The sequence below is a fragment of the Polyodon spathula genome, chromosome 33 (genome assembly GCF_017654505.1).
Source record: "Polyodon spathula isolate WHYD16114869_AA chromosome 33, ASM1765450v1, whole genome shotgun sequence".
Lineage (NCBI taxonomy): Eukaryota > Metazoa > Chordata > Actinopteri > Acipenseriformes > Polyodontidae > Polyodon > Polyodon spathula.
The window spans coordinates 5,138,570-5,154,186 of NC_054566.1; the positions used below are offsets into that span (position 1 = coordinate 5,138,570).

The 15,617-nt window shown below is 40.7% G+C and overlaps 1 protein-coding gene across 1 annotated transcript in view; it reads right to left on the reverse strand.

The window, feature by feature from the left end:
- Positions 1-15,617, reverse strand: part of LOC121303550 (pappalysin-1-like) — a 202,097-nt gene that overhangs the window by 51,925 nt on the left and 134,555 nt on the right. The window contains exons 11-14 of the mRNA XM_041234313.1: positions 12,599-12,712; positions 12,109-12,244; positions 11,651-11,864; positions 4,245-4,413 (exon numbers count right to left, since the gene is read on the reverse strand). Coding sequence (XP_041090247.1) covers positions 4,245-4,413; positions 11,651-11,864; positions 12,109-12,244; positions 12,599-12,712 — 633 coding nt within the window. The remainder of the gene's footprint in view (positions 1-4,244; positions 4,414-11,650; positions 11,865-12,108; positions 12,245-12,598; positions 12,713-15,617) is intronic.

Genomic DNA, 15,617 nt, shown 5'->3' on the forward strand with positions numbered 1-15,617 from the left:
TTCAACCTACATATTGAATTGATGATCATTAGCACCTGTTTGTTATAATTGTTTAATCATACACCTGACTATATGCCTACAAAATCCCTGACTTTGTGAAAGTGTACCTAGAAGAACTGATGCTGTGGGTGGTCACATCAAATATGGATTTGATTTAGATTTTTCTTCTGTTCACTCACTTTGCATTTTGTTAATTGATAAATATAATCTATTAACATGTCTATTTTTGAAAGCATTCTTACATTACAGCATTTTTCACACCTGCCTAAAACTTTTGCACAGTACTATATATCCCTCATCATCATCATCATCTTCAGCCTTTTTCAATCCACTGCTGGATGAAGGCCTCCCCAAGTTTCTTCCACAAAAGCCTGTCTGCTGCGTCCATCATCCACATTGCTCTGGCGTCTTTCCTAATTTCATCTTGCCATCTCCCTGGAGGTCTTCTTCTTGGTAGCTTTATCTCTTTTGGGATCCAACGTAGTGTCTCCTTGGTCAGCGATGGTCTATTCTTCTTGCTGTATGTCTGGCCCACTGCCATTTCAGTTCTTTCACTTGTACTTTTGTTTGCGTTCTTATCCATTCCTTCCTTTTCTTATCTCCTCTTGTTATTCCCAGCATGAATCTTTCTATATTCCGCTGAGTCATTTGTCATTTTTGAGTCATTTTTGCATTGAGGGTCCAGGTTTCACATCTGTAAGTTAGCACTGGCAGCACACATTGGTCAAAGACTTTCCTCTTGAGGCATAAGGGTAGTTTCCTTTTCAGAACTATGCTTAATCTTCTAAAGGTACTCCAGCCCATTTTCGCTCTTCCGTTGATTTCGCACATTTGTTTCTCTGTTGCTGAAACTAACTGTCCTAAGTATATGTAGTTATTGACTTTTTCAAGCTTGATCCCATTGACTTCAATTGCCTGTGGAGTGATATGTTTATTGAACATGACGTGAGTTTTCTTCAGGTTCATTTTCAAACCTGCTTTCATGCTAGCCTCGTGCTGTTCTTGTATTCTTGTTTGTAATTCGCCTGGGCATTTTGTAAATATGAGGATGTTGTCAGCAAATTGTAGGTGATTCAAGTAGGCTCCATTGATCTTCAGCCCCTTATTTTCCCAGTTCAGTGTTATGCAAATGTCTTCTGGGATAACTGTGAAGAGCTTTGGGGAAATTGTATCTCCTTGACAAACTCCTTTTTTTAATCTTGATTTTGTTGCTGTTTTTATGGAGTCTTACTGTGGACGTTGCATTCTTGTATATGGTGCTGATCAAGTCTCAATTCCTTGTTTTTTCAGAGAGCTTAATATAGATCTTGTGTAAACAGAGTCAGAGGCTTTATCATAGTTGATGAATCCCAAGCAAAGTGGTAGTTGGAATGAGCAATCACTGAGACCCATTTTTCCGTGTATTCCATTTCTACATTAGGCCACTTTTTCTATGTTTGTAAGGGCTGTGGTTTCTCATGCACTGTTATATGCAAAGGGTTCATTAGCCTACTTCAGTTAAAGGAGGAGGAGCCAGTGGGTATGGAACTGATACATGACACACAGCAAGTCAAATTCAATTCAGTAACATTTCTACTGGCTGTAGATATAACTGTATATTGTGCAATTAGCAGTATACAGTAATGCACAGTAGAGCAAGATGCACCTTAATATTTACAGGGTTGGGCTGGATTTGGGCTGTACCTGTGTATTAAAATACATATTTTTTAATTCACGCATAAACCAACCAGAGAGGGTCCACATGATCTGCATCTGTTATAGCCATTGTATGTTTATTTTTCTAAAACCCCCTTTTTTCCTAGCTATAAGCTAATTTAATTGGGCCCTAGTAGACTTATGTTTGAGCAGAATGTAAGCTTAATGGTGCTGTTTCACCTTACATTTGCTCTTATATATTGATTAGCCAGACATTTATTTAACATTAGCTAAAATGCTATGGCAAGGGATTATTGGGAGGGCACATAATTCATGATGGTTCAGCAGACTGGCTTTCAGTGAAGAATGTTTTGGCACGGAGCTGTCAGTGGCATACCTTACTGGACCATACAGGCTTAACACTTGAATGTCTGGTTCACACAATCATGTGCATTCTGTACAATGCCATCCATCGCTTAACCCTCGGCTCTCGCTGGTCCCCTCTGGTCTGGTGCACTGGTGGGGTTGGCAGAAAGCGAATGGGTATCTGCGTCTCATTACTTGTAAAATAAGGTACCTCCTGTTATTTCTGTATTCAGTAAATCAGAAACAGTATTCAAACAAGTAATATTGGTTCTGAATCCTAGCTCATGTTAGAAGTTAAAAACAAGTAAATATTCTGAATGGGCGTATACAGATAAAATATAAATTGCCTGAATTTTAGCAGGCAGTGTCACTATCAGTACTGTAGATGAAATGAAACAACAATTTCCGTATAAAGCTGCTTCTGTGGTTGGGTCTCTAACTGCTATCGAATTGGTGTAAAAATCCACGGGACACAAGCCACCCCTTATCTCCTCTATGGAAGATTCAGTTTGACTGTCCTGCCAATCGATCTAGGTAGAATCGCAACAGGCTGGATGCTGGCTGGACGCTGGCTAGACACTGGCCTCCCTGAACCCCCATCCCTAACCATCCTCAAGCTCTCCTCCTATCTCTGGCGCTGCAGTCACAGTGAGGGCCTCCCTGAGGTCTATTAGTATCAGGTAAGAGATTGACATCTCCTGACGGTTTCCAGGCAGATGCGGTTTGCTCCAGTTCGGATATAATCAAGTCAGCACTGTCTTTAGGTTCCAATCACTATATTCCATGCAGTGGTTTGTCACTCATTAGCACATTTTTGTTTATATCTATTACACACACAGCTGTGTAGTCTTTACTGCAAGTTCAGAACCATACTGCATATAACATCTTGCACAGGGTATATACACAGGTACGGCAAGAACTGTGCATATAACATCTTGGGCAGAGTATATACACAGGTACGGCAAGAACTGTGCATATAACATCTTGGACAGGGTATATACACAGATACGGCAAGAACTGTGCATATAACATCTTGGGCAGAGTATATACACAGGTACGGCAAGAACTGTGCATATAACATCTTGGACAGGGTATATACACAGGTACGGCAAGAACTGTGCATATAACATTTTGCACAGGGTATATACACAGGTATGGCAAGAACTGTGCATATAACATCTTGCAGAGTGTTGACGGCTCTACTTTAGAGAATACAAGAAAAAAAATCACTAAAATTCCAATTAGGACACAGTGTGCTACTGCTTCTTCAAACAATTTAGCAGCAAATAGAATTGACAGATTCTGACAACTATCAAATCAATAGAAAATACAAACCTACCTTTCTGGAAAAAAAATGAACTGAACAGATATTCTTAGCTGTAAGAAGCCATTGTACAAATCAGATCAAATGTGCCAAACACCCTACACTATAAAATGGCTACATTTCTTCATTGTAACAAGCCTTAAAAAGACACCGTTTTATATAATTAAGAGCTATTTTTTAAGCAACAGCTTCTTTATTTATTTATGAAAGGTTTTTACTTTAGCTGTGAATCTAGTGGTGTCATTTTATTTACAATTGGCTTGAAACTATAGGCTTCATTCAAATTGACTATCTATACAATACTATTTTTTTTATCATGCATGATTAGCATGTTTGAATACATTTATATAAAAAATCATCTCGACACCAAGCGCTGCCTGGAAAACCCATCTGCATTTAAAATTGAAATCTATTACATGAAATAGTCATGAACCACTGCAAATTTTCCACAATAACTGCTTTTTAAAGTCACTTAGGTGGGGCTGTATTATTATAACAACACGCACACACACAAAAACACACACACGCATGCACACACACACATGCACATTAACACACACACACACACACACACACACACACACACACACACACGTGTTGTGGGATAAAGACATTCCCACGATTTCTTCCTTCAAACACACCAGGAAACAGATTACCAAAATTACATAAAACAAGTAAAAACCAAAGCTAATGCGTCAGATCACCCCATTTACTGTTAACATTAATTTATTTCCTTACTGCTTAGTAAACGTAACCCTGGAGAACAATAAAAAAAAAAAAAAAAACTTAACTGCTGTTTTCATAAGCTAGTCTGTGTGTGTGTGAGAGAGAGTGTGTGTGTGTGTGTGTGTGTGTGTGAATCCAAGCTCATCAAGGCAGCAGATGGATGCAGTGATCTCTGGGCAGACAGGGCACGTACCTGGCTCTTTATGATGTCATCGTCCCGGTTCAGCTGCAGCACGTAGCCTCGGTGGCAGGTCAGGGTGCACTGGTCACCGTTGAAGAAGTCCCGGCTCACACAGTCCAGATCTGCATTTCTGATGAGCGGCTCTTGGCATTCAGTGGCCTCACAAGAATAATGAATGCAACTGGAAAACCAAGAACATTTTTTAAAGGCATTCCTGATGAATTCATAGTATTAGAACCTCCATGAAAAATGCAGATTTAAGATTTCTAGGTACAAATCTGAATTGTTTTTCAAGAGTACTTCAAGTAGCTTCAAATTACATTTTCTTATTTTTTCTCACTGTTCCTTTACCTTTTTATACAGTTTGCAATCATACTTACTAGACTTAACAGTCTGATTTCAATAACTAAAATACTGAGCTCTTCAGTTCTAGCACCACTACCATCTACTGAAAAGCAGTTTAAATCAAGAGGCAGATCACTTGACAACTTTATTACTACCCTCTGTTGAAACCATGTGGGCAAACTGAAGAGCTGGATGTATCTGAACATTAAATGAAAGTGGCAGATCACTTGATAGCACTGGCTCGCTCTTCTGTTCTGAACTGATATTTCCAATAGCCCTAGGCCGTTGCAGCATGCTGGTAACTCTCCTGTGGGGCAGATTGCAGCGAGACCACTGGAGTCTGAATGACAACACAAAATTATTAGTGCTGTCTTTAAAATAGCTGCTTATTTCAAACTGAAGAATACAATACTAGCAGACAACAGACGAAAAAGGGGAGTTCAGTGATAACATCACTACAGCAAAAAAGACAGACGAGAAAACAGGTTTTAAAACCACGGTTAACACCCTTGTAATCTCTATGATGTATCTAATTGAAGTGATTAAGGGACTGCCCTGGTAAACACAAAACATTTCAATGAATCGAGTCACTGAGTTCAACATTTTGTGGTTCTCATTTAGAATAATAAGAAATGTCTACATCAACATCTAGACTACTGTCAAATGAGTTCCAATGAAGGGCTTTTTAGAAGTGTTAGTGGGAACCGTGTGCTCCATTCACTGCATTGTGCTCTATGCACCTCACAATGGGCTCTGGGAAGTAGCTCAGCTTTCTTTGTGTTTTATAATTGCCAGCTTGTGTCATAGAGTCCATGTCTATACATGCAACACATTTTATTCAATCTACTACGAAATCACTATTGACGCAAGGTGGCCACCATTCCATACCATCCTCTGCTGTTTCTGTGTGCCAAGTTGCTCTTACAGTATGGACATGTATGGAAACAGAGAGATATCTATATAGTCAGAATACTGACGAGGGCTTCAGCTGCTTCAAAACAATAACAAAGGTACAACCTCCTCATCCACTTGCTCCACAGAAATCAGACTGGTCGCTTTCCACAGACCTCGTTCCCAAACTTTAGAAACAGTAGACCTGGAGGCCACAGTGTGGCAGCATGAGTGATGAAAGGTAATGTTTCCTTACATATATATACGGGAGTTCTGCTTAATGAGTGTTGCTTAATTACTGAAACACATTTGACAGCTTAATGTTAAAATTAATAAAAGCCAGGGAGCACTGTCTGCATTATCTTTCACTAAAAGCCGGGACTTTTGATTCTGAAATATTGACGAGTTTTCCCTCAGTGTTGCTTTATTACTACCCTCTGTTAAAACCATGTGGACAAACTGAGGAGCTGAATATATCTGAACCTTAACTTGCATACCTGACTTCTACAAACATATACTGTCTGTTGCAGTGTTTCAAGACAAGACAAGTGATTCTGATGCATTCCATTAGGAGAGGAGCCAGAGGTTCTGGCTGGGTCACAGTAATAAAACTCCATTACTTCTAAGTCTTCTTAGGGAAGCCTTGGGAGGGCCACTTCTCAAGCACAGCTTTCTGATCTATTCAGCAGTGTGATTGCTCAGCAGGCCGTTCCACTCAGTTCCACAGACACAAAGCTGAGACAGGACATGTGTAGCAATTAGCAGTTACAAACACAAAAACAGTTCACGGATGTGTGTGGGGGGGTGGGGGGGAGGGTTCACAAAGCCTTTAAATCTAATCTGTCTAGCTTTTTTTTTTTTTTTTTATAAAAGTAGAAAAACACAGATAGAACTTACAACATTGAAATAAAGAAAAATCCAAAAAGGTACTCAAGTGGGTTATTTCTAGTTTTGTAAGATTTTGTAAGAAGGCTTTATCCAATGATAAGGAACAGGAATTACCAGATAATTAAATGTGAAACAGTGATACAGTAATAATTACCCAGACTGAATTACACGTAATCAATTGTTAATTGACTATACTCCTCTGCGTTCTCTTAGTTTATTGGATGCATGTACTATAAATCTCCCCAGCTCTTGCACACATGTTGAACTGAATGCAGCCAGGCTTGCTCTTGCTTGCTCTTGTGACTGCACGTTTTGACTCTGCCAGAGGATGCTCCTTATATGTGTTTGTGATTGCTTAATAGCACTCCGATTGCTACATACGTAAGGGAACCGATCCATTCACCTGCCCCTTTAGTTAGTGGCAGTAGCCTTGCCAGGTCAACCCAATACAGCTACATTTCCCAGAAGTTTATGTTACAGGCTCACTTCATTTCTTCGCAACATTTACCCCATTTACAAACTGACTTTGTGAGGTCAAATCATTTATTCACCTCTCCAGCTGGATTGTGATTACGTTTTGTTTAAGTCCTTTAAGATCTTTGGCAAAAAGGTTGTTTTTTTTTTTCTCTTCTTTATTTTGCTATTTTGTTTGTTATCTACTTCATCTGGGATTGTTTGCAATACTGTCAAATCGAAATAAATTGGTACGCTTGTGTTCTATGCCACTTATGATTGCCTGTAAACTACTTCATAAATATATTAATCTTAGGTGTTTTTGAGTGAAATATATATACTTGGCCGGAGGTTTCATCTGCGGGTCTACTACGGCTACCTGCACGAGACCGGCTGGAAATACATGAACAGATACATGCATCCCAGTGCTGCAGATAAAAGTGGTTGTAGCCACCTCTCCCTGAAATGACAAGTTCACCAAACCATGAATGAATAATGAAAAATATTTAACGCTCTCCACAGTGGCACTCTGCCACCTAACCAGCAAATATTGAATTTAATGAAAATCAGCAGCTGAGATACGGCCCGTCCCCAAGACCATGACTGCACCGAGGGAGAGAGCCCAGCAACTCCCGTTTCAGCCTCCCAGCGCTCGACTGAGAAGTGACAAGAATGAATAGTGCACAGAGGTTTTATGTGCCTGCTGATTAAGTATTGGTTATGGGCGGATTCTCCTTCCAGAAAAGCAACCAAGTTTACAATTCTGGCTTTATTGACATCAACAAGGAAACCGTGTCTTAGTCGTAAATTGGTACTTCTGACGCCCCTGCATTTTGGTGTCAGTTAATCCTACTAACCTTAATAATTTTTATCTTTATTTTTTGGAGCCAATAATAGCTCCTTAGGGAGGATAGCGTTGTTGTTTACCAGCAGAACAGAGTGACCATTATAGCTTATGCTTACTCGTCCTGCCTGTACAACATTTTGATTGGAGTTGCTGTATTGAAACATCTTGTAACATACTTGTATTGCCAAAAAATTAAAAAAAGGCTTTATTTAATTTTTTTGCTGGGCTTCAACAGAACCACAGTATCAGAGTTCCTCATATTCATATAGCCCCTTCCACCTTCATTTGACCCAAATTTCCATTTCCTACATCCTCCATACTCTCCTCTAGCGGTCAGGGGACAGCTCTATGATGTACAGAATACCCCCTCCATTCTCTCCTCTACCGGTCAGGGGAGAGCTCTGTGATGTACAGAATACCCCCTCCATACTCTCCTCTACCAGTCAGGGGACAGCTCTGTGATGTGCAGAATACCCCCTCCATTCTCTCCTCTACCGGTCAGGGGAAAGCTCTATGATGTGCAGAATACCCCCTCCATTCTCTCCTCTACCGGTCAGGGGAGAGCTCTGTGATGTACAGAATACCCCCTCCATACTCTCCTCTACCAGTCAGGGGACAGCTCTGTGATGTGCAGAATACCCCCTCCATTCTCTCCTCTACCGGTCAGGGGAGAGCTCTGTGATGTACAGAATACCCCCTCCATACTCTCCTCTACCAGTCAGGGGACAGCTCTGTGATGTGCAGAATACCCCCTCCATTCTCTCCTCTACCGGTCAGGGGAAAGCTCTATGATGTGCAGAATACCCCCTCCATTCTCTCCTCTACCGGTCAGGGGAGAGCTCTGTGATGTACAGAATACCCCCTCCATACTCTCCTCTACCAGTCAGGGGACAGCTCTGTGATGTGCAGAATACCCCCTCCATTCTCTCCTCTACCGGTCAGGGGAAAGCTCTATGATGTGCAGAATACTCCCTCCATTCTCTCTACCAGTCAGGGGAAAGCTCTGTGATGTACAGAATACCCCCTCCATACTCTCCTCTACTGGGCAGGGGACAGCTCTGAGATGTGCACGTGTGCTCCAGAAACTGGACAGATGGTTCCACATGTGCACCTAAATCCTCAACTAAAACTATTTCCAAAAGTAGAATATAAAACTTGGGATTATGCTAAGCTACACTGTTAACAAATTTGGGGGGGGTCAGGTACTTGGTGTAATGTAGAACTGCAGAACAATATTACAAGCGACAGATCTTTGGCACAAACAGCACTAAGCATCTGCATCTGATTTTCTATTTACCAGCCAGGCTGAGGGGCCACTTCTCCAGAAGGAAGTGCTTGGTGTGAAGGCGCTTCGAGGAAGCTGCTCAACTCCCTGCTGTATCTACAGGACCTCGAGGTCCAGCTGAGGCGCAGTTCTGCTTGACTCTGGAATGCTAGATCAGGCACTGCTGAGCGAAGCAGTGGGGCTGATACACTTAAAATATTCTTATTCTTAAAATATTAATTTTTCTTTTCAAATGTTCTTTCGCACACACTCAGGTAAAGTGGACCTTTTTTTTTTATCAATTGTGTTTCACGTGTTTACTGTTTGAGGATACACAGTTGTGGAACAGTTAGTGTTGGTTTACTCCAGCAGAGAAGGGGTTTATGCTGGGGAAAAATAAAACAGACACTGCCAGTCTAGAAAAAAAAAGAAAATAGAATCCAAGTTTCAGAAACATCGATGCCAGAATATGTATGTATGTGTGGGTGTGTGTTTTCTATCCCAAACAAATGAACTATTTCTTTAGATCATCATCCTAAGACTTTAAAACAGCATTTGCCTTAATATTTATTAAACGATATAGAATGTATAACTCCTACATACCAACAAATGCAAAGAAATGCATAACAGCATGGACAGTAGGCAAGGCACAGAAACAGGAAGTGGAAATCTCATTTGAGAAAACAATAAAACCTTCTCTCAACAAACTGCATGGATTGCATTTGCACGATTCTGTTCTTACAGATCAGTTGTAATAAACAATTCCTCTATTTAGACATTTCTACTTGATAAATCATTTTAATTACCCATAAAAGCACAATTTAAAGCCCATTCACACAAGGCACTTCTAGGGCTATCTTCACAGGTTTTTGGAGTGCTTCCTGAGACCTAGAAGCACCCTTCCCAATCAAACACTGCATTGCTAATAATTGTTATAAGCACTCTCTTATTCAGCAGTAAACTACAAGAACGAATACAAGGGCCTTGTGTTGAATAAAGAGAAAGAACACTTTCTTCATATCCTTTTGCTATGCTGGTAGCTGTGCAATGCATTCACTTGGTGTACATTATACTGCACATGGGCTTGCATGAGGAGATACTAATGTTGTATATATTTGTTTGCAGTATCTCAACCATTTTTCAAAATGCAGCGTGTATTGCCTGGTTTCAAGGACAGTGAGGCTTGTAAAGGAGTTCTATACACATCATTACTAAACCCTATATAAATCAGTAGAACAAACCAACTGAACAAAGTCTATAGAAATCATGTTGATAGAAAGAAATGCATATTAAATTCTGGTCTATCAAGCAAAATTCAGCCTGAATATAAAACCCTCTGCTGCTGAAATCTTAGCAGTGAAATCTGAAGCACTGGACACTGCCAGGTTTGGATCTAAATGAGACATGGAGGAATGTGGAGAAGTGCCTTCTTTCTAAGACATTAAAAAGGTTGGTAATTGTGAAACAGTGAAGGCCCCCTGTTCCTCCTCAAAGTATTTCTGGCTCGCCTGCCTCTCTGAGTTCAGTCCAGTTCTCAAACTGGGATCTGGCTAGACATCCTTGTGCAGCTTTCATGTGTAACTTGATCTCACATGCTTCAGGGTGCCAGATACATACAGAAAACTACTGTCAAAACCAGCACTTTCCTCTATTCTTATTACTAGGTTTATGATTGTTAGCATTCTTATTAAACAACACAAGCTGAGATTCTAGGAATATGCTACTAAACCGACTGAGATCGTTGCTAGACTTGTTAGCTGGCACAGTTTGAGTCCACTGTACTTTTGTACTGTTGTCTGCCTTTATTTATTTCACTTTACTGTTGTGGCTTGTGTGCCCTCCACCTCCCACCCAGTGCCCCTTCCAAAAGATCTGCTATCGTTTATAGCAAGGGGAGGTTCATTTAAAGTTACATACCTTCTTCCATATTCCCTACTGGGGATCATTTTCTTTGCCTCCTAAGTGAATTAAGATCGAGACAGGCCACCCAGGATAAACACAATCACGGTCCAAGCGTAAGATCAGTTTAAAAAAACAACACATAGTATGCTTTTTCTGCTCGTACTTCTGCATGTTTTGTTATACGTTTCATACAATGTAGGAAACAGCAGCAAAGTAAAGCAGAGACAACTTGACAGATGTTTAGCATCTTCAACAGTGTAATGTATTAACCAATAGTGACAAAATGGGAAAACCACGGGCAAGCTTAAAAAGCAAATGGTAAAAATGTGCAAATCCTTGCAGAACATCCTGGACAGTATATTGCATGATTAAATCCCACCTAGTTATCATTGCAATCTGCAATGCTGGTCATGAGTATCACCTGTATTTCTGGGAGACTGAAATATAGTGGAACTGTTACAAAGAAACCTAGTAGCAAGATAAAGCTTCTTGAGAATGCGATTGGAGTCCTGAACTTGGCATAGACAGAGACTATCCAAAAATAAGGCTACTGTCTCTAAGGCCAATGGAGGATCCGCCAAGACCAAAATGTAAAATGGCTGCTGTCTATTGAAAACATAACATGGTAAATGTGTTGTCTGGTATTGGAATTGAATAGATGTTTAGTAAACAGCTGAGTTGACTAACTTGTTAATAATTGATAAATGTAAGGTGACTTTCTAGCCATTGGTCTGCACTGCAAATGCACTAAAACCATCATGAGAGCGGACCGAGAGAGAAAATGGTCCCTTTACCAGCCCAGAACGCACCAATAAGACCCTGTCTCACCTTTGCCCGGTGGGACTGTAGATCTCATCGTTCTGACAGCTGCTGATAGTGATGGGGTCAAAGTTTTGGAAGGAGCGCAGGGCCACCCCGGAGATGGCAACATACGGGGATGAAAAGGCAATGGTGATGGCTTTGGTCCTATAGAAAGGCAGACTTAGGTCATGAATGACTGGGATGACCAGGGGGTTGTTCCAGCAGCTCAGAACCTGGAACCCTGTTAAACAGAAGCAGTAGAGAGGCACTCTTACAAGGGTGATTTTTATCTACAGGCTAATAACACACATCAGGGTTTAAGCTGAAACTTTCATGAAAAATCATGCCATTGCAAAAGCAAAGAATAGTACAGCATAATGGCATGATGAAAAGCAGTGACTATCTTAGCCTGTTTGTGAGATGCCATGATAGGCAAAACAGGAATGATGTCTCCTCTGTAGCTTCTTCTGGCCTGCACCTCTTACCCAGGTCGTGAGTCTGATCCTTGGTATCAACCAGCTGCACTGTGATGGTCTTCTGACTTTGGTCCATAAAGCTGGTCCCATCTGCAGCCAGGTGAATAATGACTGCAGCAGCCACCGTTGGATGGGCAAAATAAGCCTATTGGAACATTACAACAAGAATATTAACAGTAAACCACAACCAACATACATCAACATACAATAGATCCAAGACTAACTCCTCTACAGTGCAGACCCACGATCCCTCTAACACCGAACCCCAATAGTAATGCTGCAGCTGTTTACAGTTGTGTGACAGCTGCATTCCACTAGCTACTCTTGGGAGTCATCATTGCATCATTTATTGCCAACAGGGGTCAATATTGTCTGCTACATGGCTGCAAGTTTAAGACACATAATCTACTTAAAGTGTGAAGTACAAACAGAACTGCCAGCATCCTGAAGCTTGCTTGATTTGTTCATTTAAATGACACCCCAGGGCTACTTCCCATACCTTCAGCCAGTAACTGGACCGCATCAAGGACTGCTGCTGGGCAGGATCCCCACAAGGGAACCAGGCATACTGGGAGACCCCATCACTTAGATCAAATACTTTGGTTTGGCAAACCTAAAAGAAAAACAAGCAAACGATTAGCAAATCCTGAAATAGGGCACTATTGGAAATACAGCATGTCTTTAAAGCGGGTTTTCAAATACAACACTAAAGGGTTTAGACAGATGCTGCTTCCTGGTAACTCGCCACTTTCAGTGCTGTAGCTCAGCATTGCCCTGTTTGTTCCCAGAGCACTTTTACAGTTTTACAGGGTAATGCTTATGCTTTAAAGTAGTCAACAGATGCTCAATTGGGATATTACAGTACTAGAACAAATTTGTCAAAGACAGTACAGGGAGGAAACATATGTAAGCAATACCATGTAAGCACAACCCACACCTTGAAGTGTGTTATTGTACTTAGAAAGTGGCTTAATTATTCTTTTACCAAAAAAATAAATAAATAAATTAAATCCGATTTCAAACTTAAAATGATGCTTTGTTGAATGTATTCTTTCGCTAATGTAAAACTGCACATATACGTTGTCTGTAGAGGGGTGCTAATGAAGTGACCGACATAGAGGTCTCTAACTGGCAGATAATGACTTGAAGGACTGCCCGAAGGCAGCTGACCACACCGAAATGAAAAGACATCCCAGGAGATTGATTATCATTTTACTGTATGATTCCACCTACTTTCTTATGTGTTAAATTAACAAACAATTCTGAAAAAGGATGAATATCTATGTGTCCCGTAGCTCTTCCCCTCCAGCTGTTATGGTGTGAATTTCACTTTAAAGCCGCTGACCCAGACCATTAATCTTCACCCGTCCCGACACCGTGACCTCCTTTCCTGTTGAGTTCCTCACAACAGCTTGGGGCAAGTGCCACCCATGAAGAAACAAAGTTCAAGAAGTTTCCTCACACTGAACTTTAACCTGTGTCTACCACCGACAGACTCAAAGCAGAATATGCAGAATCTTGTGAGGACAATAACAACCCAACACCAGAATCAATTTATTAATCAATGTATCCAATTATTTTCTTCTGTCTACTTTACTTAGGTGTAACATTGTTTTACTCTTGACTGCTAAAACCTAGAAGTTAATGAATTAACAATGCCATCCCCGTGTAGCTCACCTGGTAAAAGCACGGCTGCATGATGTGCAGGGTGAGTCATACCTTCAGGTGAGCGCTAGTATAACAAAACACGTGCCTCTAAAATGAATTTTTATTGCATTGCAACTTATCAGTCATAATGCAGTCCTGTAACATTTCAACAATGGTTAATAACCTGAAAATGTTTTAGTAAATCTTAACACAAGTTCAGGAGAACTACCCAACGGACAAGAGAAGTGACTCGCTCCTTGCTCTCATTCAGACAAGTCGGTTACAAATGTTCAAGCTTTTATGCATTTAAAGTAAATGAGGTGTTACATAGCATGGTAACATGAAACACTGCCTGAAGCTTGTCTGAATAGAAAACTGTTTTTGTTACACTGTGTCACTGTGCCATACCCCATACTTTTGTAACAAGTGCAGCACAATTCTTCACATCTGTAAAGCAGCTGGGCTCTTGGCTTCTGCATCTTGCCCCAAGGATAACACCTCGAAAAACACACAACCATCACAGTGCCTCCTGTGGTGTCAGCTGACGGTGAACACATGGGTTATCCCCGATCAGGAGCCCAGTCTTTATTGTCTAGGCCTACAAGCAGGTATTATTTATACACTTCCTGCTGTACCAATAGAAGCCGCAGAAGGGATAGGATGTCAGAGCGTGTGCGTGCACTGGGATCAAAGAAGCAATTTCACTGTGAAGACTCTACAGATTTACTGCATCAAGGTCTGGTCTAGACTATCGGATATAAAGCAGGGGGACATGGAAAAAGAAACAATCATTTGTATCTGTGTGATAAATGTTAACCATTTGCCTGGTTCATAAATGTAAAGCATCTATTACTGTCAAAGCTACTCTATTGAACTGCACTAAACCTTAAAGTCAAATTGCAAGGAACAGAGAATTTAATAAATCATCCTCAAGTCACAGTGGCATGAAAACCAAACTGTTTTCCAGTAACTAGTATCAATCTTCAGTTGCATTATGTATAGTAGTTCAACTAAAAGTCATCAATTTGAAATGATTCTGTAAAATGAGTCTAACAGTTATAACTCCATCATTACTTATATGAATAATTGACATAAAAACAACACATATTGCATGTTGGTGTACTCTTGGGAAAAGCTTAGATTTTAAATATGTTGATGACATTCTCCTAAACTACAACACAACTCAGTGGATCCAATCCTGAGGAGGTCTTTCCTTAGAGGTTTATGATCCATCAAGCCTGAGTCATGGAGAAAGGGGTTCCAGGGTAGGTATCATGCAGGCACAGGCAGAGCTGTGTACATCAGGCCCCACTTAGAGACAAGGTCTAAAGATGGTAAAACTGCCCCTATGAGGGAGGACCAGGAGAGATAGCGGTGGCATTATTTTAAAGCTTGTCTCAAGGGCTTTTTAACAACAATATAATTGAGGTAATTGACATAAGGACCTCAGCAACACTCCTTAGTCCACTTGAGAAATAGCTGCCTTTATCATTTAGTAGAGGTTGCTGTAACACGTTTGGCAAAATTACAACCATATCGTCATCGTCCTGTATTATGACAAATATTTCAAGAGGTTACTAAGGTAACAGAACAGTGTGTGGTAACTGGAAAAGCATGCAGGGATTTCTTAATGCATATGGTGATACCACTGGGACACCCTACCGGGTGTACAAATGCACATTTTCAACATTAGATAGCTCCCAGCTTACTCAGTTTTAATATGTTTCCAGCTCATGGATTTACAAGTTCATAAACCTTCAAGACAGTTCCATATGTGAAAACATTTATACATAATGGGGAACGGGGAACACAGCAAGCATACCTGCAGACTGACACAGAAATCATGCAGCCAACAACTTGATATGTATATG